At 46.3% G+C, this 26,608-nt stretch overlaps 1 protein-coding gene across 3 annotated transcripts in view; it reads right to left on the bottom strand.

Annotated features, from left to right (window-relative positions):
• Nucleotides 1-2,173: 2,173 nt before the first annotated feature.
• The window catches only part of PRKN (parkin RBR E3 ubiquitin protein ligase), a 1,310,471-nt gene continuing 1,286,036 nt past the window's right edge, over nt 2,174-26,608 (bottom strand). For 2 of the 3 annotated variants that reach the window (XM_082633515.1, XM_082633514.1), the window contains exons 11-12: nt 10,698-10,815; nt 2,174-4,777 (exon numbers count right to left, since the gene is read on the bottom strand). In XM_082633515.1, the coding sequence (XP_082489641.1) occupies nt 4,665-4,777; nt 10,698-10,815 (231 nt within the window). In that variant the 3' untranslated portion in view covers nt 2,174-4,664. The remainder of the gene's footprint in view (nt 4,778-10,697; nt 10,816-26,608) is intronic. The other variant, XM_082633516.1, reaches the window with a different exon arrangement.

Here is a 26,608-nt window from a genome sequence, read left to right as displayed (position 1 = left end):
AAGTAGTGCAGCTCTGGGAACACAGAGGAAGGGCCCTTAATGCAGACTAGGGTGACTGGAGAAGTGGATTAAACGGAGACCTAAGGGTGGCCAGGCAAAGGGGGAAGATGGGATTGTACAGAAAAGATTCCGGGCAGATGGAAAATCTCAGGAGAACGTCAGGAGGTGCGCTGATCCTTGCAGATATAAATTGTACATTGACCCTGTAGCTTCCATACCTCATTCTCTTATGAGCTAGATTAGCATGAGTCCATCTTCTTGGGTCCGGACACCTCTCGACACAGTGACCAAGTTGATTCTCTCGGCCTACGCATCAGAGGGTGAAATCAGGGAACACCAAGGTCCCACTGAGACAGTGTCACCCATGTGAGCGCCAAATGGATCTTCCCAGAAAATACTCCCTGCCTTGTTTTGCATGATTATTCAAACTGCAGTGAAAGTTCTTAGATATTTGTGGTTGGACAGTTTATTCACAGTGGGTAGTCTGAAGACAGGCCCAGTGTTGTTGTGAATAGGGTTTTCTTTTCAAAACGGACATAGATACTCTCCGTGGTGTCAGCAGTGGCCTGGCGAGGGTGACTGGGGGTGGGACGCATGCGCCAGCGATGTTAGCTTCCTCGCTCGCGGCTGCTCCTTTTGAGTCAGAAGCCACAGCTGCGCTCACTCATCTCCACTCACAGTGTCAGCGCTTTACTGTCCACCCTGGAGATTCCGCGTAACAGCTGGATCTTGTCCCTTCAAACACAGCTGGCAACCTGCCTTTGTAGGAAAATTTCTGGGACCATGAGAAGCTGATCCAACACGCTGAAATCCACCGCGAGTCCGTCACCCGCCTCTTCCACGAAATCACTACTCTGTGCAGGGACACACACACCTTCCCGGCACCTGCAATTACTTTGCATTCATTCTGTGCTTTTTCTTAGTTTGTTCGGGGGTCTCCCCTGACTAGTTCATCTACTCATAATAAGGAACACTTACTGAATGTCTCCCAGGTGCAAGGCACTGTCTTCAGGGCTTTACGTGAATCAATTCATGTGGTCCTCATACCAGCCCCACGAGGTGGCTGCTGGTACTGTCCCCAGGGGTCACACCCAGGGGGGCAGTGGAGTCGCTCACTCAACTGCTTTCTCTGTCTTCGTTTCTAGAAACGTGGTTTTTCCTCAGAGCACTTCCTGTGGTGTCTGGCACCGAGGGGCCCTCGGGGTGCGCTGCTTGCCCCACACGTGTCGAGGAGCTCGCCAAGAATGTTCCGTCCACATTGCCGAGACACGGACTCCTTGTAAAGTGAACAATGCCCAGCCACCAACACAGAGCCGAAGAAGCAGAGTCCACACACCCACGCTGAGAGCAACGCAAAGTCACCAGCGTTTCTGAAGTGACGTGACAGGGCAAGTCCCGTGGTCTTTCCCAACATGAACTTCTGTTTTAAACAGTGATTAGAAAAGTTTGCTGACAAGGCACGAAAGTAACTGGTTTTTTTATTTTTATTTTTGCGGTATGCGGGCCTCTCACTGTTGTGGCCTCTCCCGCTGCGGAGCACAGGGTCCGGATGCGCAGGCTCAGCGGCCATGGCTCACGGGCCCAGCCGCTCCGCGGTATGTGGGATCTTCCCGGACCGGGGCACGAACCCGTGTCCCCTGCATTGGCAGGTGGACTGTCAACCACTGCGCCACCAGGGAAGCCCAACTGTTAGATTTTTAAGTGATGGTTTGCTTTTCAGAGCCCTGTCAAAATTTTTTAAAAATTTTATTGAAATATAGTTGATTTACAATGGTTGTGTTAATTTCTGCTGTACAGCAAAGTGACTCAGTTATACATACATATTCTTTTCCATTATGGTTTATCACAGGATATTGAATATAGTTCCCTGTGCTCTACAGTAGGGCCTTGTTGTTTATCCATCCTGGATATACTAGTTTACATCTGCTGACCCCAAACTCCCAGTCCTTCCCTCCCCTACCCCCCTACCCCTTGTAGAGCCCTTTTAAATTTTGATAGCACTGGAGAAACTACCTAGTTTTAAAACAGCCAGGGTTCATCTGGAGCTCAGAATAGAGACACGATGGCCATGGCCTCACCAGGTAACCCTTTTGGACCACGAGTGACACGTCCTGGGCTTCCCTCCCACACCTTCAGCGTTTATTGATAACATGTCTTCAAAGATGGACTCAGAAACTCTTTGGATGCTTTTATTGACAATTTGAGTACAACCTTAGACACAGTTGCCAAGTATTTCTTTACACAGTTCAGAGAAAAATAAAGATTCTTCTGCAAAGGCTTTATTTCTGTTCTTTTGCTAGATTCACAGTTTGTTGCACCGTTCAATGCTCAGACATGTTCATCTATAGTGGTTTGTGATTCACACTCATTTACAGTGGCTGCTTGTTCTTTAAGTTGTTTTAAGAATCAGTATTCTATTCTGAAAAAAAAAAAAGAAGGTACCACCGGGAAAGGAGCAGGGACCTAGGACTTCTACCGCCTGCATGAGTGGGAGGAAACCCCGTCTGCCTGGTGCACCCAACAAGCCATGCAGATCGGGAGGCGGCCGTAACAGCACAGCCATTAAACCGCAAAGCCGTGGTGGGGATGAGATGCCGGGTGCCCCCTACAGAGGGAACCATCTGACTGTCCTGCAGGCTGGGCGTGCGGAGCTGCTACCTGCTGGGACTGTCGGTAACTCGGTAACTCGCAGGCAGGCCCCGCGTGGGTTCCAGGCTGAGCCCTGATGCCAGCCATGGGGATGTGGGGCTCCAGCCTAGTGACCTGCCTCTTTCTTACTTGGGAGACTGGCTCTCTGCTATCTCTGTACCATCCATAGGCTCCCTGACAGGAGGAGGCAGCCTCTGGGCTGTGCTGGGGAGGTTGGATTTTCCGACAGAGTGAAGCCATGTGAGGCCGTTCCCGCTGACGAGACTGCCCCCCCCCCCCGCCCCCCGTCATTTACCAGTTGCAGGACCTCTGAGGAAGATGGAGACAGGGGACTGTCCCTGGATGGATGGTTAGGGACGAGGGGCAGATGTCCTGGGGCAGTCTGCTGGGGTCCTTCCGTCTCTCCCTCCAGCAAGGATTTCTGGTGCTACGACTACAAAGACAAGGCCTGCTACAGATTTCATCATTTCCAGGGTCTCTAAATGCAAAAGAAACCCTGTCCTCTAGTGAGAGTCACTACACCCTCAGTGATGGTCACGATCTTCCTGGGAAGGCAGACGAGAACAAAGACAGTGGTTTGACGTTTCCATCACGCGCTGTGCTGTGGAGGATGAGGTTTGCTGCATTCAGTGTAAACACATCTCTTTTTGATGTATTGTGAATGGCGCAAAAAATAAAAAAAGGATGAAAACTTGATCAACAATCCAAGTCAAGCCATGTTAACGTGAGGAAATGTTCTCGCGTGAGTTTACATCCTAGAGAAAAGAACTCTGAATAACCCGTTGGGTGGGCAGGGCCCCGAGTGGGCTGTCCTGAGCCGTGTTAATGATAATGTACTTATACTGTATTTTGGTTCCATATCACAGCGATTCGTCCCCAATGACCCCTTTATCCTTTTAGGCACATTTTTGTTGTTGTTGCAGTTTCCCTTTGCACTCTGTTGCTTTGACAACTGTAATCTGAATCAGATCTGAAAGGGGTCCAGAATAAAATATTTTGGTATAAAATATTTTGATATAGAAAAGTGTAATTAACATGGTCCAGGTGGACAGAAAGTGCATAAAATTTCATTTTGATGATCTGGAAACGCTCCTTCTTTACAGATTCTGCTTTAATAACCTGCATGCTGGTTAACGCTGAGAATCATTATGAAATCATTTCTAAAAGTGTCCCCTCTAGAGGCACCTTATTCATTACATCGACGGTGAAGCCAGATGTATGAGCTTATTCTCCAAGCTCAAAATGAATGTTTAAAATCAAATTCTCGATTTTGTAATATTTTCAGAAAAACAATTTCCTTCTAACGTTGCATATAATTAAATGAAGTGAAAGTACACTAAGTGTTGATTTCTTCCCTATACATTTGAACATTCAACGTTCAGATTAAGTTTCATAATTTCTCAGTTAGTTGACAAGCTGATTCATGCAGAGTTGATATTTCATTAATGCAATACATAAAAATAGAATTCTTGGGGATGAACACATGGTTTTGACTATTGCCTGTGTTCTTTGGGAATAGATGCTTTCTGAAAATTTAAATAAGAGCATCGCTTTTAAGCTGTGAATGTCGTTCACAGAATCATTGCAGTCAGTCTTAGAGAGAATCACTGACAATAGTTCCTCAAAACTATTTCCCACCTCACCAAAGGCTTCTTCCCATTATTTGCTGAAGGTAAAAGGCAGGTAATTGAACCTGAGAAATCTCTGTGTATTTTTCCAGCTTGACTTGAATTCACTCAAGAATGACAACCCATACAAAAGGGGAAGTGCACCGCCATCTGTGCCCCGGTGTCCGTGTATTGCCGAGGCCTGCGGATACTTCCTGATGGTCTCACCGTTAGCTTGGCTGTTTCTCAGGGGCACAATGACAGGGATCCTGGGATCTTCTCTTATAACTGTTTTTGTGATTTTGTAAAGAACTTGAAGTGTGTGTGTGTGTGTGTGTGTGTGTTTAGAGATCTGTATGTTTCCCAGCAGAATGGCGGCTGAGTGCGCCTGCGTGGCCACTGCTCCAGCTACACGTCGAACCAGTGGTCCCCCATGCAGGCGCGGTTCCACTCCAAGCCACAGTTCCAGCACCACTCGAGCTGGCACTGGGGCTGCGGGCACTTCATGTGCATGCACCCTCCTGTGGGCAGACAGAGGCCACAAATAAGCACCCGGGAAACACTCCCGCACCAACCTTCTGTTCCAGAAATGCTTCCTAACAGAATTATTGCAAGCAATCCAAGAGCAGAATCTGAACTGAGGAAAACAAACCAGAAAGCCCACCGGGAAGTTCTAAAGTTCTGACATTCGTTAAGGAATGAGAGGATAACCTATATGGGAAAAAAGTCTGAAAAAGAATGGAGATATATATCTGATTCACTTTGCTGTACACCTGAAACTAACACAACATTGTAAATCAACTGTACTGCAATAAAAATTTAAAAAAAAAGAAATGAGTGAGATGGAAGCATGACACATCCATCAGGGACAAATTTTACTTGTAAATCTGAGTTTACTGACTTCTCTTCAGATGGGATTTAAAGACAAATGCTTTGTGTTTCACAGACGGGGTCAATTCCTTATTTAAATATACAGTGAATTTAATATTTTAAGTATACAATAATATATTTAACAATTTAATACATAATAACGTCACTATATACTATGAGTAATTTTGATCATTTCTTCAGTGTTACTTGGCTTGAAAAAATTCATAAGACAGGAGTTGGGATAGCTGTTCCCAAAGCATTTAATAGTGACTAGTTTCCTTCATGCTATTCAAAATTTTATTTAAGATGAGGATAGAGAGAAACGGATGAATAATACGAGGTGCTTTACATCTGTTATGCCATTTATTCCTCAACAGCACCTTGTGAGATAAGGGTGTTAACCGGTTGTAGAATTTTCGCAAGGTCTCAAGCCTTTTAAGTGTGAAGCCGGAGGTTTAACCAAGATGTGTGTGATTCCAATGTTCTTTCTTTCAGGGAACAGGGCCTTTCCAGTATGAGATGAAAAGTCCCTTATTTTGGGATTCCCCACCTCCCCCATTTGTTAAATGCGTTCCCTACTTGCTTCTGGGGATCAGACACCAAGTCTGCCGTGAAGTCAAGAGAAAGTTATTTGTATGAAGTTATATGTAGAGAACTGTTTGTGAGTGACTTTCCCAGATAACCCAGCAAAAGCAATGTCTTTCCTTGAATTCCATGTAGCACTGAATGTGTTCCATTGTTCAATTTTACCAGTTGTCTTGTGAAGCCATTTTTTCTTGCCAAATTTTCCAAAGAATTGTTTCAGTGCTGTCTCACTTTTATATTAGAAGCTTGGCATGAGGGCTTGCACTAATATAAAATATTTATGAATATGTAACTAAAGGCATTTGTTTTAGACCAACTTAAGGGCATTTAAAAATCCCATAGTTTTCGACTTCTTTTTGGTTTGCTTTAAAGATCATTTAAAAATTCAAATATGTGGAAAATAAAGGGAAAAACGTGTGATACTTTTTTCTTACTATTTCCCAATTAGCATCACACAATTACAGGATTGTGTAATTTTCAACACATATTTATTCATTGTGCACTTAGGATGTCAATAATATAATAAATAATGTAATACTGTATAATCACTTAAATTTCTCTGGAATATCATAAAGCATGCTTAAGTGATGTATTCAAATTCAGTGGACTATTAAGTGAGACTAAATGAAAGTTTGAGAATGTTTTCCTATTATACCAAAATCTTAACAGATCTGGAATACTACCTTTAACAAGTAAGATTTAATTATAGAAACTAGACTCACAATGGCACAGTGGAATAAGAAGAAAGGAAATAGCAAGAGAGAGGATATTCATGTTGCTAACTTTCTTTTCTTCCTGGTGTGTAATATGGAAGGAATATGCTAGACCCCATAATTGGGAGAAGAGTCAGGGACTCCAATTCTAAAAGCCTTGCCAGCTTAAAAGTAAACTCGAGCAAGAAGCTGCTGACCATGCCATGCTAATTTGTGGATATTTGCATGGAGAAAGTCTGGCTTCCCTCTTAGAGGATTCTGCCTCCTGACTGATGCTCAAACCGTGAAAAGCCCCAACTGTGTACAGCCAACACACCATGGCCTGGGCTGGCCACTCTGCCATTAGATTTAATGAGAGATAAGAAGTTCTTGAACAACCTGAAGGCAAATTTAACGGGCAACAGATGCTTATTGCAGAGAAAATGGATCCTGAATCTCATCTGTTTGAGGTGGAAGTAAAGGAAGAACTTCCGGGGATTAAGGGCGTTACAGGAGGGAGTGCCAAGTTCAGCCTGCGCTTAAAATGGAAATAATTCTCATTATCATGACAGCTTTGCTGAAGGAAGAACTACTTTTCTGGGATTCAGTTTTATGAAATATGAATATATGAACTATGAAATATGAATATATGAACTATGAAATATGAAAACAGGCTATGAATTTCGGTAGAGAGCTAGATAATGAGACTAGCTTTTCTTGCTAATGGAGCCTAAGTTTGTTTTGGTCACAGTGATATCCTTTAAAACAGTAGAGACTATCATTAATAAGCTGAAAGTTTCAGCTTTTCAGTTCATAGGTTGAAAATCTATAGGTGTGACCTCTAAGCCAGTGGGCGAATCAGGTTTCCCTGAAACTCAGTCCAGTCCTGCCTCATCGCAGACTCCTAGATGTGTTGTTGCTGTCTGACGCTTTCTCAGTACGGGTCATTCATCTCGAATTGGTTCAAACGAAATTTTGAGAACACGTAAACCTTCTCTTTAGTCCTTCATGGTCATACGCTACACAGAATTGTGAAGAAGCATTTTCCCTCAACAGTATATTCTGTGCATTTTTTTGTTTTTTAATCTATTTAACTCTACCTCGTTCTTTTAAAGATTGCCTGTCCCTCTACCCATTAAATAACACTTGCATATGCTCCAATTTTTCATGATTTAATGATTCTGAGAATATTCTGGAACACATGTACCTGGACCTTTTGCAAGTAATCAAAATTCCAAGAGACAGAATTGCGTGTACAGTGGGGATCCACCTTTAACATGCTATCCTGGTTATTGTAAAGTGAACACATGTTTCGTTAAAAACTAAAAGCAGTTGTAGACACTAAACCCAAAAATCTATAGGTGAAAACTCAGAGCTTTCCAGGTAGAGCACATCACAATATTTCAAAGAAAGAACCAGATTAGGAAACATGTCTATAGTCAGGAATCACTTGATTCCTTCAATTCCACCTTCTGGGGCTGCAGGTGTGCTCTGACTCAAGGCAGACCTGAGCACATCGTTTTCTGGCCTCACACCCCGGAAGGGTTCCCTGTCTTACAGAATCAGGTCCAAGCCCTGCATGTCATTCTGGGCCCTACATTCCAGCCACCCACCCACCGCTTCAGCAGATGCTCCTCATCCTTGTCCAGGAACTCCAAACAGCTGGGCTTCTTGCACACACACCGGCACTGATGGTTTACCCTCCCTGCCTTTGCACCTGCTGGCTGCGTGCAAGGCTTCTCTGCCACGTCCTTGCCTGGCTCATAACCCAACCTTATTCTCGGCTCAGGCATCATCTCCACCAGGAAGCCGTCTCTTAACCCCAAGGTCTTCCTTTACTAGCTTGTTTTCTCCGTCATATTTTATAAGGTTATCTATTTATGTGTCTATCTCTTTTCCTAGCTCCTTTTAAATTCAACAAATATTTATTCATCGGGTCCTCTTCTGGGCCCAGGGGATAGACAGCTGGGGTTCCTGACCTTTGAAAATAGCAAAATGGGTCTCTTACTGTTGAATCTGCATCCTTTAAGTACCCGGGAGACAGAACACAGGCCCATGCCCATCAGCACTGCACATCCTCTCTGATGAAAGGCCTTTGCTTCTTTCTCAACACTGCTCAGTCCGTGAGGAATAGGAAAGCTCTTTTCCTCTGATTCTGTTGTTGTCTCCCCTTTATAGCTGCGGGCCAGCCTGCTGCATCTCCAGGAGCGTTCCAGCCCAGGAAGGAGTAACGATGACTCATCGGATTAACTCTCTTCCCACCCATCCCACCCACCTCCCCCCACCGGGGAGACCACTGATTCAGGGCTCGGGGCCTGGCCTGTGGCTGCCGCTCCGGGAGGTGTCAGCGCTCTCAAGTTTGTATTCAGAAGGCAAAGGACGCAGCTGAGGAAAGAGAGCCCCAGGGCCCACCCGGGGGCCGCGGGCTGGGTTTCACGCACAGCAGGCCAGCTCTCAGCCCCCGACAAACCAGTGAGTATCTCTAGATATCAGAGTACTCTGGGGAAATATTGGACTGGGAAGTTTCCCTACCATCTTCTTCTTCTTCTTCTTTTTTTTTTAATCAGACGCAAAGTGTTTAATAGTGTTAATAGTATGTAATAATAAGGGCAGCTAGCAGAGGCCCAGCGAAGAGAACGTGGGAAAAACAGGACCTGTGCTTCGTCTATTTCTCAGCCGTGCTAATGCTGCCGACCCTACCGCGCACGTACTGACGTGTTTCACGTGTAGAAAGAAGTCTGGGTGCTGGGCTGGGACGGCTTTAAGGTGGATGGCACGGGTGCCCCGCCGGCTCCCGCGGGGTGGCAGGGCCCCTGGGAAGGGGGCGGCCCAGAGGAATGCTCTGAACATAGAGTTTGACTTCCAGCAACACTGCAGAGCCTGGAGGGCTACACAGCGATGGCCCCCAGACCACACGGTCACACAGGGCAGCCATCAGAGCAGGGGGAGGTCAACGGGGGGAGGAAAAACCACAGCCACGAGCACGGTCGTGTCCCCAGAGCCGAGCTGGTCTCCCTCTCAGTGGCCTCCAGTGGTGACATGGGGCCACTTGGCAGGAGGCAAGGAGCCGGGAGCCGGGAGGGGCTCCTTCTGGTAGGAGGTCTCTCAGGTCTCCCCACAGCTGGGGTGGCTCCCAGGATGTGAGGATGTATGGACGTGACCACACGTGTAAGGGAAGGGAGATGCTGCCCTGGGTGTAGACTATCCCCAGGGAGAACCATCCGAATACGGATGGTGGTGTTTCTAAGCCCGTAAACCTGTGCAAAGTAGCAGATATATGTAGGCTCCTGGGAGACCTTGACTATGGTGAATGTCGTTTCATCCATCCAGAGGTGTCCCCAAGTTATCCCCTCCCATGCTTAAAATTTAGAGAGAAGCTGGTAGAAGGCCAAAGTCCCATTCAGAAACACACTCATGGAAAGGCTGGTTTAATGACGGAGCCAAGCGTCACCCCAACATAAGGCACTAACTCTCCCGCCACAGGGATGGTGAAACCAGAGCCCCGAGTGTGTCCCGTGTTCAGAGGGACGGGAATCACTGACGTCAAAGAGAGAGCTTCATGGCCAAAACAACTGGGAACCAACTGGTTACACCAAGTTAAACAGATTTCTTTACAAAAGGCATTCTGAACGGCTTGAATGTATGTCACGAATGGGGATAATAATAGCTTCCTTATGTGGTGTCTGTGAGGATTAAATGATCTGATGCTCGAAGAGAACTTAGAACCAGCATTTAGTAAGTGCTCAGTACAAGTCAGTTGTTTTCCTTGTTGTTATCTCCAAGAGGGATACAGTGGGAAGCAACTGCCAGATGTATGTGACGTGGTGGCATCTGCCTTTCCCCAGTGAGTCTCTCTAGATACCAGAGTAGTATGGAGGGCACTCTGGGGGAAATGTTGGGCTGGAAAGTCTCCCTAGCACTTGTTTTTAAAAACCAGGTGCAAAGTGTTTAGTAGTGTTAATAATAAATAATAATAAGGGCAGTTAGTGTTTCTTGAGTGCTTTCTCTGTGCCAGGCACCGGGGAGGCATCTGCCACCCACCATGTCATATGGTTCTATTGCTGCGGGGCAGCTTCTGTTATCAGCTCTATTTTACAGAAAGAGGACTTGCAGCTTAGGAGGCTGAGAAGCTTGACGTGAGAGAGCTGAGACTCAAACTCTGGCCAGATGGCGCCGAAGTCCCAGTGCTGAACTCCCCAGCTAGCAAGCCCTCGTAGAGCCCCTGACTGTCCCAGCCACGCAGCCACAGCCGACGCCCTGAGACGCCCTCACTTCTTGCCCAGCCCAGACTCACCATGTTTTTCCACCGGCACGTGGCAACGGGGGCAGGGTTTAGCGGTCTTCCTGATTGTTTCTTTGGAGGCGCGCTCCCACCGGGCCCGCTCTGCCGTCTTCTCATCAACTTGGTAGGCCTGGGTAAATGAAACAGAAGGAGCTGAAATTCAGATCTTCACAGTGGGCTCCAACGTGGGTCCCTTGAAACACTGCACAGGAAGTTCTTAGAGATGGAAGTGCCTTCAGGCAAGAAGCTCAAAAGTAAACTCGCTTGACAAGTGGAGGACGGCTCCTGGCCATGCAGGGACATGCGCCAACATGGTTTCTTGGCATGTGACCTATGCTTACAAGCTAAGTCAAGACTGCAGTTTTGCAGTTTGAGTTCCTTTTTTTTAATTGTCTTGAATATTGTAACACATAACATCTAGTGGGTGCTTAACACACAGGCAAGGTGACACATACTCTTAAAACCTTCTTGTTAGACGCTTCATCCGGTAAGTGTACTAGTTTTTATTTTACATCGAGGATTAGACACGTTAAACAATTGCCCAAAGCTGATAAGCATCAGAGTCTGTGTGACTCCAAAATCTTTGCTTTTAAACTTTCTTCAACATCTTATTATCTTTCATTCCTGCACCCGGACAGGAACGTGGTCACAGACAGGACGGGGCAGGAACAGGGAGGCGAAGCTGATATGACAGAGGAAGCGGCAGCAGGAATAGGGAACAGCCAGAGGTCAAGACTGGGCTCTGGAGCCAGCCTCCTGGGTTCAAATCCCAGCTCCACCTGGGTGCGTGGCTTTGGGAACATTCCTTAACTCTCTGAAAGTTCCCGTCTCAAGTGGAAATCAAAATGCCTAGTGCACTGTGGTATCAAGGATCAAGTGGGTTAATTTCTTTAAAGGTTCAGGACGAGTATCTGACACACATTACCTGATAATAGAATGACCTCCAGATCTACAACAAGCTCTCAGAAATGTTTGCTAACATTATTCAAGTCAGAGGAATGAATCATCCCTGACTCGTATACCACGAAAAGGAGGAGGGATTTCAAAGGAGTCTCCGAAGATATTCTGTGCCTGTCTAACTGTTCAGAAACTACAATCTCTTCACTTACTTCAGTGTTGAATGACACATGCAGAAAAAGAATTGGTACATTTTGGGATTTAGTACAAGAACTCTGTGGTCTAGAAATATATTTCAAAATGTTCATCCAAACAGAACGCCTCCTTCTTGGCCTCTATGGTATTAAATTTTTTTCTTTTATGCTTTAAAATTAATACGAACGTGCAGGTCATTTTATTAATTTGTAATGACTCTTAAGACATTCCCAGAGCTATTTTTAGATTAAGAAAGTACTAAAAATGACTTAAAATATAAATTAGTGAAGAAATCAAATAACATGAAATGCTCAAATACTCTGATATTACTCTAATAACATTGATGATGCTTTACAAATTTATAACACATTGTTTTTTACACTTTGATTTCCATCATTTCAGTGGCCCATCAAAGCAACCTTGAGAAATCAGGCAGCTATCAAACTTCTTTTACAAAGGAGGCCTCTGAGTAGTAAAAACGCCAAGTGCCAGGTTTCAGGATGCTCACTTCGTGTATAACAGCACCAGGGCCGATCAAATGCAAAAAGTTGGAAAACCTGGAGGATGGAAACCCAAACCAGAGATGCTCACACATGGGTTCTCCACCCAGCACCATGGTCTCTTAGCAGGTTTTCTAGATGGTGAGAGTGAAAGCAAGTGGCGCCGGGATGGCTGTGCTCAGAAACGACTGTGTCAGGGCTTCTGTGGTTGAGAATCCTCCTGCCAGTGCAGGGGACATGGGCTCAATCCCTGGTCCAGGAAGATCCCACATGCCGTGGAGCAACTAAGCCCAGGTGGCACAACTACTGAGCGCATGCGCTGCAACTACTGAAGCCCACGCGCCTAGAGCCCGTGCTCCGCAACAAGAGAAGCCACCGCAGTGAGGGGTACACGCACTGCAACAAAGAGTAGCCCCCGTTCGCTGCAACTAGAGAAAGCCCGTGCGCAGCAACAAAGACCCAACACAGCCAAAAAAAAAAAAAAAAAGAAACGACTGTGTCTGTAAGAAGAGCAATCATCCTAGGATACCACAGTGCAGAGAGGGACCTAGATCAGATGTGGAATCTTGTGAGTGGATCCTTCATCCCAGATACGAATCCAACTTTTATCATTTCATCATTAGATTCTAAATATTTTTGAAATGTTTAAGTTTTCACTCTTTAAGAATGAAGTATTAGGAGGTAAATAACTGTGTTTACACCTCATTTGCAGCATTTAATGGTTTTTATGGTCATTAGTATTTATGTTTCTGTTATTTCCAATAGAAAGCGAGTCTATCCAAGGCCAAGATCATGCTTGTGTCTTCCTCTTCTCTCCAGTGTCTGGCACAGTGCACGGGACCTAGTGGGCACTCAGTACGTTTTAGTTGAGTCAGTGAACAAATGACACATCCCATGAAGGCACCAACCTGACAGTCATCTGGAATAAGACCCCATGAACCAGCAAGGGCATGTGGGGTGCATCCCTGATGGTGGTCATTGAGGTGAAACCAATTTCTTTCTGTTAATCACAAAGGAAACTTCCTTTATAACTCAGAGGACGTCATGTGATTTGTGAATACTTTGTTAGAATAAAGCAGAATCCGTTTAACACTAAGAAGCAACCACAGGTCACGGAAAACTTCCTTTAGCTCTGGGACAACGTAAAGACCACTCATGGCCCAGAGCCCAGTGATAAAGCTGTGATGCATGAAAACCAACACAAGATTTAGTAAGTAGCTTTGTATCTCAAGTGCGCGTCTTCCAATCAGCTCAGATCACGTGTGGTCCTAAACCTCAGTGAACATAGCAAATACCCTTCCCGATCCTATGTCCCCAGTTTCTCTTTTTAAGCTTCAGGAACTTGTAATTCTGTAGCAATGGTTTAAAATTGATTACTGGAGGCATACAGATCAGAGAAATATATAATGTTACTTATCAAAGACTAATTTGAAAATGCCACTTTTCAGCAATATGGCGCACTGCATGCTAAGTGCAATTTCCCCGAGGTCTATATACCTAAAAATGCTGGATGAAATATGCAAGAAAAGTCTTTGCTTAATGGTTGATTTGATGGGAAAGTCAGGAAAATCCCTGAAGGTCAGGATAAGAAAGAGAAAATCTTACTGGTACAGGGAGGGAGGAATCTGGTGTTTGCTATGGGGCTATTTTCCTAGTCCCAGGTTGCCCAAGGCCTGGTCTTTACAAGCAGAGATGGGACCTGGGCCAGAGCAGGGTGGAAGGTGGAAAAATCCTCCCAGAAGAGAGAACTGATAAATAATTGATGAAAAAACTTATGTGCTGGTCTCAGCCTTCATCCTATGGTGGAGCAGGTCGGAGAGACAAAGTTCCTCTGAGAATTCTCAACCACTAAGCCTTATGCACAGCGTTTGTGAAGAGAATTCATACCACTTAATTAGCTTAAAAAAGGACTCACGCCAAAAAGTTAATTTGAAATACTCCCGGATTGGCAGTATACCCAAGAAACTGGCTGAAGCAAAAATATTTTCTGTAGAGTAATGCACTTTAAAAAGACAAACCTCAAAAAAAAAAATCACACAAATAAAATTCCAAGAAATCTGGGATCACAATAAAAAAGTCACCAAATACAGGCGAAAACAAGCTACCATGAGTGAAAGTGGCAGAAATGCAAAACTGCAGAATTTGACCAGCAAAGGCTGTAGATATTGGAATGATCAGATGCAGAGTACAAAATAAATATGTTTAGTAATACAAATACATTTATTTATGAAAAAAATAGACTCACAGACATAGAAAATAAACTTATGGTTACCAAAGGGGAAAGGGTGGGGTAGGAGGAGAGGGATAAATGAGGAGTTTGGGATGAACAGATACACCTACTATATATAGACAGATAAACAACAAGGATTTACTGTATAGCACAGGGAACTATATTCAATATCTTATAATACCTATAATGGAAAAGAATCTGCAAAAGAATCTATATATATGCACACACATGAATATATATGTATGTATATGTATAGCTGAATCACTTTGCTGTACACCTGAAACTAACACAATATTGTAAATCAACTGTAGTTTAATTTTTTAAAAAGGAAATCAATAAATAAAATGGCATGGCAACCCGTTCCTCACATGCTCATGGAACCAGCTCTCCTGTCCTCTTGCTGGTTTTCCCATTGATTCCATGAAGAAGACAGAGAGCTGTGTCTAAGAATCGTGCCGTGATGGCTACAAGCTGTAAGAGGTTTGCAGTGGGCAGCTGCAGAGGGAGGGGAAGCAGGCTGGTCCCGGACCCTGGGGCTGAGGATCAGGATCCAGGTGTGGAAAGGGATGGGGCAGGGGAGGGAGGTCCAAGAGGGAGGGGACCTAAGTACACATACAGCTGATTCACTTCATCGTACAGCAGCAACTCACACAACACGGTAAAGCAATGCTACTCCGATAAATAAATAAATTACAAGAAAAAAGAAGTAACGGTGAACAAGTCTATTATATTAGGAAGCTGTGCTCTCTGTCAGGAGCTCAGAGTAGGTGATTTAATTTAGCGATTGTAGCCTTCCTAATAGGTAGGGCTGCTGTCAACTAGTTCAGAGGAAGAAACCTCAGCTTCAAGGAGCAACAGCACTTGCCTGCGGCCACAGAGACTAAGAAGCAGAATCAGTGCATAACCCCTGGGCTCTCTGATCTCAGAGCCCGTGCTTTTGCTGCTTCAGTTTCTTTCACGATGATGTCACATGTTACAGAGAGGACTAAGGGTTGAAGGCCATGGCACTGTCACCAAGTGGTTCCACACTCTGAGGCTGAGGGCCGGGAAATCTCTGCTTCCCCTGCACCCAGCCGACGCCCTCACTCTCCACCGCTCTTTGACCTGCTGCTGTGCGGCTGGATCTCACTTCCGCCTGACCTGCTGAAACTGTTCTCGGAAAGGACACGGGTGAGGCCACAGCTGCCAAACCGACGCCTTTTCTCTGTCCTTTCATCTCTGATAGTCCCACTGCCCCTAACACTGTGGGCTTCCTTCCTCCTTGGTAGAACAGAGCCACGGAGAGCGCCCCAAACCTCTCAGGAGGCCTCCGCCCGCATCAACGTTATTCTTGTTTCTTCCGCGTCACCCACTTGGATCCATGTGGAAGGACAGCCAGAGACCTACCTCAACTGCTGCTGGCCTAACTGACATGGGGAACCAAGAAACACAGCTCTGGATCATCCTCATGTGCCCAGATGACTGTGTGAGACCTTCGACTATCAATTCCTGGGGAAAAGGGTTGTCGTCAAGTCTCTTCTGCTGAGATCTCTGCTTAGCATCTTTTACGAGTAGCCTTGATACTGATATTCAAATCCTTCTGGAATGATCGCAAACAGAGGCCGGATGCCCACTGCTACAGGATCACCTAGGGATTTAGAAAACACACGCACACCTTTGCTTGTGCTCACAACCTGGAGGTTTGGATTCAGTAGGTCTGGAGTGGGGTCCAGAAATGTGAATCCTTCAAAACGCCCTGGGGGCTTGTGGGGCGCAGGGAGGCTTGGGAGCCATCTCACTCGAGCCTGAAAAGCATGTTTAGTTGGATAAACTCACCCTCTCTTATGTCTTTAGTCATCAAGCTGTAAAGCAGTGACTTGTCATTGTGCTGCCAGGAGGTGAAGGCTGGGTTGCCACTCAGCATTATTGTCCTACATGTGATTAACTGTGGCTCATATAGGGCAGTGTGACTGTTAGGTTAATTGCACAGACCTTTGTGCCTGCTTTCTGTTCACCCGTCCTGAGGAGGAACGGTGTGTGAGTGCAAGTGGGGGGGAGGGGGCGGGATGCGGTGTGGGTGGAATGGGACAAGTCTCTCTTCTTACATAGTTGATGGCTAAAAATAGCAATTTCCTACAGTCTCCTATATACCTTCAAAATTGCCTCAGCGAAGTCAAGTATGGGCATGACAGAGAGTCTGTGGCTCGAGAAGGGACCATGGGTTTTGTTTATAAGGTGATCGTTGTTAAGTGAACACTTAGAGGCGTCTGTGTCACGGGAAGTGGTTCAGAGCAGGGCTCTGGAGTCCTCAGTGCCTGGGTTTAAATGCCAGCATCCTTCTTTACTTGCTGGGTAACTGTGGACAGACAACGAGCCGCAGCCTCTTCTCATCTGCAAATGTGACAAATACAGTCCACACCTCACAAGGGTGGTCGCGAGTCAAGAATATAAGCATGTAAGACCTTAGCAAATAGTCTGCTGCACCGTGAATGCCAAGTTCGTGTTTCCTATGATCATAACCATTATCTTGTCATCATTGTCCTCGCCTCGCATTTATAGAGATGAGACTATCAGACTGTAGGAGTTTGTATAAACCGAAAAGACTGCTGACGTCTCCTTTAAAAAACACAGGTAAATCAAAGCAAAGTGCCCTCACAGAGGTTTTAAAATCTGTGCCTAGGAGCCCCTGTTAATACGTATGCAAGTTAGAACAACTTGAGAGATTGTTCGCATTCTTGTCATCTTTCCTGCTTTAGGAAACTTATTTGTGACATCTGTTTAGTCAGTAATCAGACAAGTATACCCTAATTCTAAAAGTCAATTTAAATCTATTTCCCAAAAAGGATCAGATTGCCATGAATCCCTGAAAACAGTTGGCTTAATTCAGATTGTGAATGTTTTCAGGTGAATGCGGACTTTGAAGTGTTCACCTTTATCATCAAAATTGCAAGCCCAGACAGCACTCACTTGCCACATCTTTACTGAAAACTCCCACCTCCACAGAAAGTAGCGGGTCCCAACTCCCCCAGAGTCACAGCACGGTCTGGTGTTCTGGTCCAAGACCACTGCTTGTGAGCAGCGCGCCCCCTGCTGGTCGGTCGGAACACCGCATTCCCCTTTCAGGCCCGAAGATTCTTGGAACTATTATTACTCTCTCTTTTCGGGGGAGTATATGTATTTATATAGTATTAATTTATATAATAAGCATATACAAGAAATAACTAGTCTGTATGTCTTTATCTCTATGTGTATTTAGAAAGAAATCACTGAAGTGCTAGGATGTAACGGAGCGTCTGGCAGGGGGCTGGGTGGGGCTGCTGGGCTGCACTCTCTGCACCAAGTTCCCAACTTCCCGGGCCACGCTCTCAAATTCAGTTTGGAAGAATATTCTTGATGATGGCAATAACAGTGGTGATTTCTGTTCTTAGTGCAATGGGTGGTGCCAAGCACCACTTGGATCGCCACTTAGACCTTATATAGCCCTGCCCCACGGGACCTTGACTGCTTTGCAGAGAGGAAGGAAAGTAAATAAATCATGTCTATTAGCATATTTTAAGATTGATGGGGAAATGGGACAACATAAATATTAAGATTATTAATAGGACATATATACAGTACCAAACGTAAAATAGACAGCTAGTGGGAAGCAGCCGCATAGCACAGGGAGATCAGCTCAGTGCTTTGTGACCACCTAGAGGGGTGAGATAGGGAGGGTGGGAGGGAGATGCAAGAGGGAGGAGATATGGGGATATAAGTATACGTATAGCTGATTCACTTTGTTATACAGCAGCAACTAACACACCATTGTAAAGCAATTATACTCCAATAAAGATGTTAAAAAAAGATTATTAATAGGTATCATTTAATGGGAATCTTAAAGTTCTTTGTATTCAGCTATTATCACACATTGACAAATGGGAAAAATCTGCCCTTGAGCGAGGAAGATAAGCTAAGTTGTATTCTGGATGATGGAGATCGCTAGTTCATGGCTTGCTCAGGTCAGTAATGACTAAAATTATCAATGTAGAAAGGATTTTGAATGTGGAAGCATCACCAATGCACAGAGGAAGCCAGAGCAGAGAACAAGCTTGTCCTTTGTGTAAAGTGTAGATATTCTGGTACAAAGCTGACTATTATTCTTTGCTAAAGCTGGCACAGAAATCCCTTCATTCAGCAAATATGTGTTGGATGCCTGTGATGTGCCAGGCACTGTTCTAGGTACTAGGGATATGTAAACAAAAGAGATGATAAACAAACAACAAACGAAAAAATCCCTGCCTTGTAGCGCTTATAAGTTAGCAGAACAGTGGTTCTTAGCCTGTGGCGTGTGTTAGTACCACCTGGAGGCCTTGTTCAAACACAAATTGCTGTAGATCTCCCACCCCCACCCCCCGCCCCCCGAGCTCGCCAACAGTCTCCTCCCAGTTTCTGGATCAGTAGGTCTTGACATGTTCCTGGGTGATGCCCAAGCAGCTGGTCTGTGGACTACCCTGTGAGAAGTAGCAGAACATCTGCATACACTGCAGTCAACACAGATACAAGGAATTGTGTGTGTGTGCTCTAGCACACGTTGTCTTGAATGTGTACGTCCAATCTCTGCAGCCTGATGTAATCCTGTGGGGCGTGTGTGTGCTGGAATGAGGACGGATGAGAAAAGAATCACCTTGTTTAGTGCACGCTGTGATTTCTCAGGCTTCACACCAGGCGTAATGCATGCATGGTTCATTAAATCCTTTTGAATTGACAACATCATATTACAGATGAGGAAAGCATGGCTTGGAGAGGTTACATAATTCACTTAATGATGATCACAGTTCATGTATCAGTGAGGGTTCTCCAGAGAGACAGAACCAGTAGGATATATATGTATGTATAAAATATGTGGATTTACTTTAAGGAATTGGCTCCTGGGATCATGGGAACTAGCAAGTTCAAAATCTGTCGGGCAGGCTGGAGACACAGGTGGAGTGTCTGTGTCACAGTCATGAGGCTGAATTCCTTCTCATCTGGGAAATCTCAGCCTTTGCTCTTAAGGCCTTCAAGTGATTGGATGAGGCCCACCTACAGTACAGGTCATCTCCTTTACTTAAAGTCAGCTAACTGATGGTAGATGTTGACCACATCTACAGAATACCATCCCAGCAGCACGGAGACTAGTGTTTGACAAAAAAACCGTGCAACATAGCTTAACCAAGCTGACACAACAAAATCAACCATTGCAGCTAGTCACGGCTGAGACTCATTTTCAACACCAGATCAGTTTGACTTCGAAACCGTTCTGCCTGACCATGGATTCCTCATAGGATAGGGATGATCAGATAAGACATGTACACTTAGTTCTTGCTGAAAAAAATTAAAGGTAAACTTGGAAAGCAACAGCAATAAATTAAAATGGCTGACCATGCATGTGTTTGGCAACGGCTTCATTTGATAAGAGGTGATCAGGGAGAGCAGATGAATTATTTTCCCCACAAGTGGTCTACAAGCCCTCCTGTCCTGCGGATGGCAATATATAAATACATATATCCCCCCCCCCCCATTTAAAATCAATCAGTGAATAAAGGATTCATTGAAGGCAGGTCCCAGCTCTTAGGTTTTCAAGTCTGTACTTCACTCAGAAATGCTGCGCCTGTCTTGATTCTCCTGCCCCTGCTGTCAATTGAAAGCAGTGAACACTCCTTTTTCCCCAGGTCACTTCACTTCTGGCCACCATTTCTTGAAAAAGCTATGATTTCCCCTAAGGATTTAGCGCCATCTGGTGGCTGAGAGGAGCTCTGCGGGTATTTCCCCTCTTCCTGCTCGAGGAGGAAATGCAGGGAATCTCCAGGGCATGTCTTCTTCGGGCGGAGATGAAACAGTCTGTGGTGTGTGTGCGTCTGTGGTGAGTGGGTATCTGTGGTGTGTATGGTGAGTGTGTATGTGAGGTGTGTGTGTTTGGTGTGTGATGTACGTATGTGTTGTGTGTGTGGTGAGTGTTTATGTGGGGTGGGGTGTGTATGTGGCATGGGTGTGTGGTCTGTGTGTGTTGAGTATATACATGCAGATATACCACATATGTGTGTGTATGCGATATATGTGTGTTGAATATATTGTGTGGTGTGTGTGTGTGGGGGGGGTATATGTGTGTGGTAACAAGTTTCTGTAAAAATACTTTCCACGTGATGGCGTTGTTCCAACAGCTGCTCCTGAGTCTGGGGCGCAGGGTCTGGACAAGTGGGTTCAGGTGAGGGCTGTGCATTCAGGCCTCCTCTAGCGAGCCGGCCAGGACTCCTAAACCCGCGTGGATCCAGAGGGCTCGGGGCAGCTCCACGTGAGCTCCCCACGCAGAGAGGCAGCCGAGGCGGGGACTCTGGCCTGGTGTCTGTGAGGAAGGCTGAGCTCCGGCTGGGACCGGGGAGATCGTGTCCTTCAGTGTGGACACCAGACTGGGTGGAACTCCTGGGGCTGGGGAGGCGTCTAGAAACCCCCGAGGGAGAGAGGCTGAAGCCCCAGGCAGTGCTGCGGGCAGCCCAGTTTTGCTCTCTCTCCACTGATGGCCCCGGTGGAGAAGAGAACAACTGCTGGAGGACAGGAGGGGCTGTCGGAGAGACGGAGCCCTGGGCCTGCGTGGTAAGAGTTTGATGTGTGAATGAGTGAGTGTGTGTGTGAGTGTGAGAGTATGTGTGAGTGTGTATGTGAGTGTGTGTCTGAGTTTGTGTGTGTGACTGAGTGTGTATGTGAGTGTGACTGTGTGTGAATGTATTTGTGAGTGTGTGTATGTGAGTGTGTATGTGAGTGTGAGTGTCCACACGCTGAAGTGTGCTTCCGTTTGTTTTTCAATGTTGTCTTTCATTTTCTCTCTCTAGTGCCTGACATTTTTAGCATTCAGCCTTAAAAATACCCAAACCTGAAAGCTGTACCATTCTGTAGTACTTTACAAGGCATAAGATCCTTCACATATATTCTCTTTCCATTGTTTGTAGACCTTGCTGGCCCCCTGTGGCAGGTGAGGAAAAACGCTGTAAGAATTTGAGAAACTTGCCTGGAAGTGGAGGAGATCATAGCCTGTCCTGAGCAGCAGCCCAGGGCCATTTCTGCTCCCCCGGGGCCAACAGACCAAATGCTTGGGGAAGGCGCTACAGAAGCTCCGCACCTATTCTCCTCCTTTCTATTGAATGACAGGCGGACGATGCGCCTGCATTTCCTGGGCTCCAGCACCGTCATTACGTGTCTGCACGTCTGCCACCCTACACATCCAGAGTCAAGAATTTGAGAAAAGTGCATTGATAAAGCTGCATTACTTAAACCAACAGGCGATTCAGGAGCTACACTCCCAAATAACTGTGGACCTAGACCTCTGGGGATAATAAATTCCCCCCGTCTCCCGATTCTGGGGCTGCACTTGTGTGAACAGCAGTAAGTGGCCAGGAGGTAAGTCTGCAGTGAGTCAGCCAGGCACACGCAAGAATCCAGTCCTCCTGGGCCATCACTGTTTTGCTCTCCTTCTCCAGGGGAGGCACATCCCTCAGCCTCTGGTTGTAGAACCGGGGAGGTTGAGGGAGGGGTCCTGGGTGAGGCAGCTGGAGATGATTGATCGGTGTCTCTATCAGCCAAGGCATCCCTCTGAGGTGGTCCACGCACCTATTCCTTTACCCCCCGAGTACCTCTGCTGAGGTGTCCAGAGTGAACTCGTCGTCTCTCCCCGGACACCTTGCTTCTGTCCTTGTGTTTCCTTTCCCAGTGAACGGCACGGTGACCCACCCAAGTTCACCCAAGGTGGAAATTCGAGCATTGACATTAACTCATTACTGCTCTCATCCTGTCCTCTAATTCACTGCCAAGGTCTGGATCCCACCTCAGACCCACCACCTCTCTGGATCCCACCTCAGACCCACCACCTCTCTGTATCCCTGCTGCCCTTGTCAGCACCCTGATGAGTCTCTCTAGTCTTGACTCTGTGGGTGGATCCTTGGCTGCACCGCAGCCCCGCCCCACCTTGGGTACTGGTTTCCCCAGCTGCTGGCAATTTTGGCTGCATCTCTGCTGAGATACCACACAGGACTTTCCCCAAGTCAAAGCACTGCCTCATTCCAGTCACAGTTCCTTGTGGAGGTGGGGACAATGCACACCCAAGGACCAGCTGACGTGTGGATGGACGGGTGCTAAAGATCAGCCTCCGCCCCGCACTCGGGGTGAGACAACTCTCAAGAGCCGCCCCGCCTCTAGCTCCCCTCACCTCCTGCTATAACGGCATCACTTCAGCTTCTCCCTCCGCTCTGTCCTGCTTCCCTGCCTTCCTAAGCTGTCATTCCTGAGAGCACGCCCACAGACGCCTCCCGTCTGCCAGACTCAGAGGCAGTTTCCCTGGGAACGTGACCTATGACAGACAGCTGATGCCAGGAGTGGTCCTAGGACGCAGACCATACGATGGGGCAGGGGACAGAGCTGAACACTTGCCAGCTGGCTGCTAGAGAAGAGGCCATTCCCTGGGGGACACGAGCCCTGGAAGCTTTGAGCGGTGTCCGAGCTGCGGAGGGCTGTGCCCTGGGTTGGCTCCAGTGCAAGCAGTCCTGTCTCTGGGGCCATACAAATAGGCAGACCCCATGGTATTCAAGGTGTGTGTGGTGAGAAAAGATGTCGCATGGAGTTTATTGCAAGCCAGTAAGAGAATCACAATGGCAATGTCCAGAGTTCTGAGCGGCACTGTTTGGAAAAAGCTCCCAAGCCCCATGGAGCTGGAGTGTCAGCAGCAATCCTTCATGAGAGGAAGGTGGCGCATCCTGGATGAGGACAAAGAAGACAAGGAGATCTTCATAAAAGGCATGTGGGTAGAATTGTGAGAGTGGGCATGAAATATACAACATATTAATGCCCACAAGACAGCATCTGCCACAGAAAGGGGCCTTCAACTTGCAAGTAGAATGATCCAGCCAGTTGACATCAGCCAGCCACACCAGTGCTGGTCAATGGGCTCCTGAATGGAGCAGTCACGGTGGCCAGATGGCAGCTCTGCTTGGACCCTGTAGCTTAGGCTTCCACTTGCCAAGTCTGAGGTAGCTGCTGCCACTGCCAATGTCCAACGTGCCAGCAACATTAGGTCCCTAGTATGGCACATCCTTCAAGGAGAACGATCTGCCTGCTGATGTCAAGTTGATTATATTTTTACCGGGAGAGGGAAAAATTCCATCTTGACGGGAACTGACTCCTATTCTAGGTATGGGTTTGCCTTTCTTGACAACAGAGCCTCAGACAGAACCACCATCTGAAGGCTTATGGGATCTTGTATAACATCACATTGGACTAAAGAAACCCACTTTCTAGCAAAGGGCGTGTCACAGAGGGCACATGACCATAGTGCACACTGGTCCTGTCACATATCATATCACCCAGAAGCTGCTGAACTGAACTAGTGATCGGCCTGCCTTTCAAGATGCAGCTAGAGCTCCTACATCTCCAGCAGTAAGTGGAGATGAGGTGCTATTCTTTTATTTTTTAAAATTTTATTATTATTTTTTTAACATTATTGGACTATAATTGCTTTACAATGGTGTCTTACTTTCTGCTGTATAACAAAGTGAATCAGCTATATGTATACATAGATCCCCATATCTTCTCCCTCTTGCATCTCCCTCCCACCCTGAGGTGCTATTCTTCAAGATGAGATTTACGCTCTAAATAAAAAGCCACAGTACGATACCATGTCTCCAATAGATAGAATACAATGGCTGAGGAATCAGGGGGGTGGGAGTAGGAATGTAAGCCCCACTTATTATTACTCTCAGTGACCCACCTGGGAATCTGTGCTCTACCTGGGCAACTTGGAGCCTTACAGATACGATACAGAGGCTCTGGTTTCCACAGGGAAAACGCTTCTACCAAGGAACACACCGAGAATTCTATTAAACTTCAAGCTACAGCTGCCATTTGGTCACCTTATGTGTTTACCCAGAGACTGGCAGGCAAGAGGAGTCACCTTTCTGGCAGGGATAAGTGACCATTAGGAAAAGGTAGGGCTGCAGCTGTGGAACGGAGGGAGGAGGAACACGGTTGGCACCCAGGTGACTCACTGTGGCATCCTTGGTGCTCTCCTGCCCAATCTGGATAGCAAATGGTCACGCTCAGTAGTCACGGCTTTAGAAAGGCAGGAAACCAGGGGTTTGGACCCATCAGGGGTAACCTAGAGGTGCTTGGCGGAGGGTGAGGGCGAAACAGTCACAACCCGCAGACCAACTGCAGTGGTGTGAGCTGTAGTTCACCCCGCTTACTTCCCTCTTGTAAACCTCCGTGGTCTCTTCCTCATTCTCTCAGCAGCGCAAGGGGCAGACTGTAGTGAGCGCTGTGAAACTGGCCAGAGCAACTACTTCCCCGGCCGCTGGGTATGTTGGCAACAGACAGCTCTCTGCTAAGTCTCAATCCAGGAATTGCCCTCAGCCGAAGCAAGCGGCTTCTTCCCCTCCTGGGTCGGGGGAGCTCACAGCCAAAGACTGGTCTGTGTGAGGGGGTGTAAACTCCTGCCCTCCTGCCCCCCTTGATGCAGAGCAAATCTGAAGGACCATCCTAGCCCCAGAGCTCCTCACAGGACAGGCTGAGGCCCCTGCTGCAGCTGTACCGCAGCTCACCCCCTCCCTTTGCCTTCACGCTGCACAGTGCTAGTCCCCGAAGTGCCCTCCCGTACCTGCACTCAAACCTCAAGGGTCTCAGAGTTTGCTTCCTAAAAACACGACCTATTACGATTCCCTCCTGTTTTTCCTATTACAGCTGGTGATCTTTCAAAAACACCAATCTGATGATGTCAATCTCATTAAAATCCTTTAATGACTTCTCACTGCCCTGAACTTTAACCTCCGTAACCTGACTCATAAGACTTCATTTGCTGACCGCTGCCTACTATGGCCACTGCCACCAACACTTATACAACAGTCACACCGAGCTTCTCTCGTTTCTCTGAGCATGGCACCCTCTTTCATCTCTAGAACCCTGCATATCTTGTCCCTCTGCCTAAAGCGCTTTTCGTGCCATCCTTGCCTGGATAGTTCATTTTTTAGGCGTTAGATTTCATTTCTTCCTGTGAACAGTTCTTTAAATCTCTTAGAAGCCTGGATGTCATAGCTTCCTGAACGTCCCCTTTTGTGGCTGTTGGCACGTAAATATTTTAATTACTTGTTAAGATGTTTTTCTACGTCACTAGATTATAAACCTCATGAGATCAGAGGCTGGTCTATGTTTAATGCTGTATCCAAAGTACCGAGCACTGTGCATGGTGCACAGTAGGTACTTTATAAATGTTTACTGAATCTATTTTCCTTCTTTTAATTGATTATAAGATATTCAGACTTAGCAGAAATAAGGTTCAAAGTCATGGAACACAGAGTCTGCAGACACAATTCCACCTATGGATAGATGTTTAAATTTTTTTTAAAGTTAGTTCTTGACCTTTAAAAACAAGGATATTTAACATAAACACATGGATTTCAAGCTACTCAAACCTTAAAAAACCAGTTGGGGAGATCTGGTGACATGGGTCCCTCATCTCTGCCTGGTAACAATTGACCTGAGTGACACAGCCGTGTGGCATTGACAAGCTATGCACACCGTGGCCTGGCACAGACTCCATCACGGTCCGTGTATAACTGTTCTTGCAGGCTAGTGTTTTGATGTGCTTTTCTGCTTTTGTTCTGTTTGTTGAAATAGGAAAGTTAGACGAAAAGTGTACCGTATCTTTATGCTCAAAACACTGAGAGGCCTGTGAGTTTAATCCAGCCTACTTGGCTTGTTTATATTACCAGTCTGGTGCCTGTTAGCATTTAAGTTCGCCACCCTGGGACAGCCAGCATTAACCTGCATATCTCCCTTTTTCAAAATGCAGAGTGACACCAGTAAGCGCTATTGATCTGGTGATGATCAACTCTATGACTCCTGGCAGGTCACTCTCCCTCCTCCTACCTTGCCTGTCATCTAAATCTATTGCAAAAAGTTGTAATGAGGCTCAAAATGTGATGGTGTATTTGAAAGTGCTTTGTAACCAAGTACTACATAAGGGTAACTTATTATTATCTTTCCCTGGGCAAAATGGTGGTTATATTCTTCTAATTTAGGATGCCGAAGGAGAGAACAGTGGTTTATTGTGGGAATCTTATTTTCTC

The sequence above is a fragment of the Mesoplodon mirus genome (assembly GCF_964341445.2).
Source record: "Mesoplodon mirus genome assembly, chromosome: 10".
NCBI lineage: Eukaryota > Metazoa > Chordata > Mammalia > Artiodactyla > Ziphiidae > Mesoplodon > Mesoplodon mirus.
This window is presented reverse-complemented; position numbering and strand designations above follow the sequence as displayed.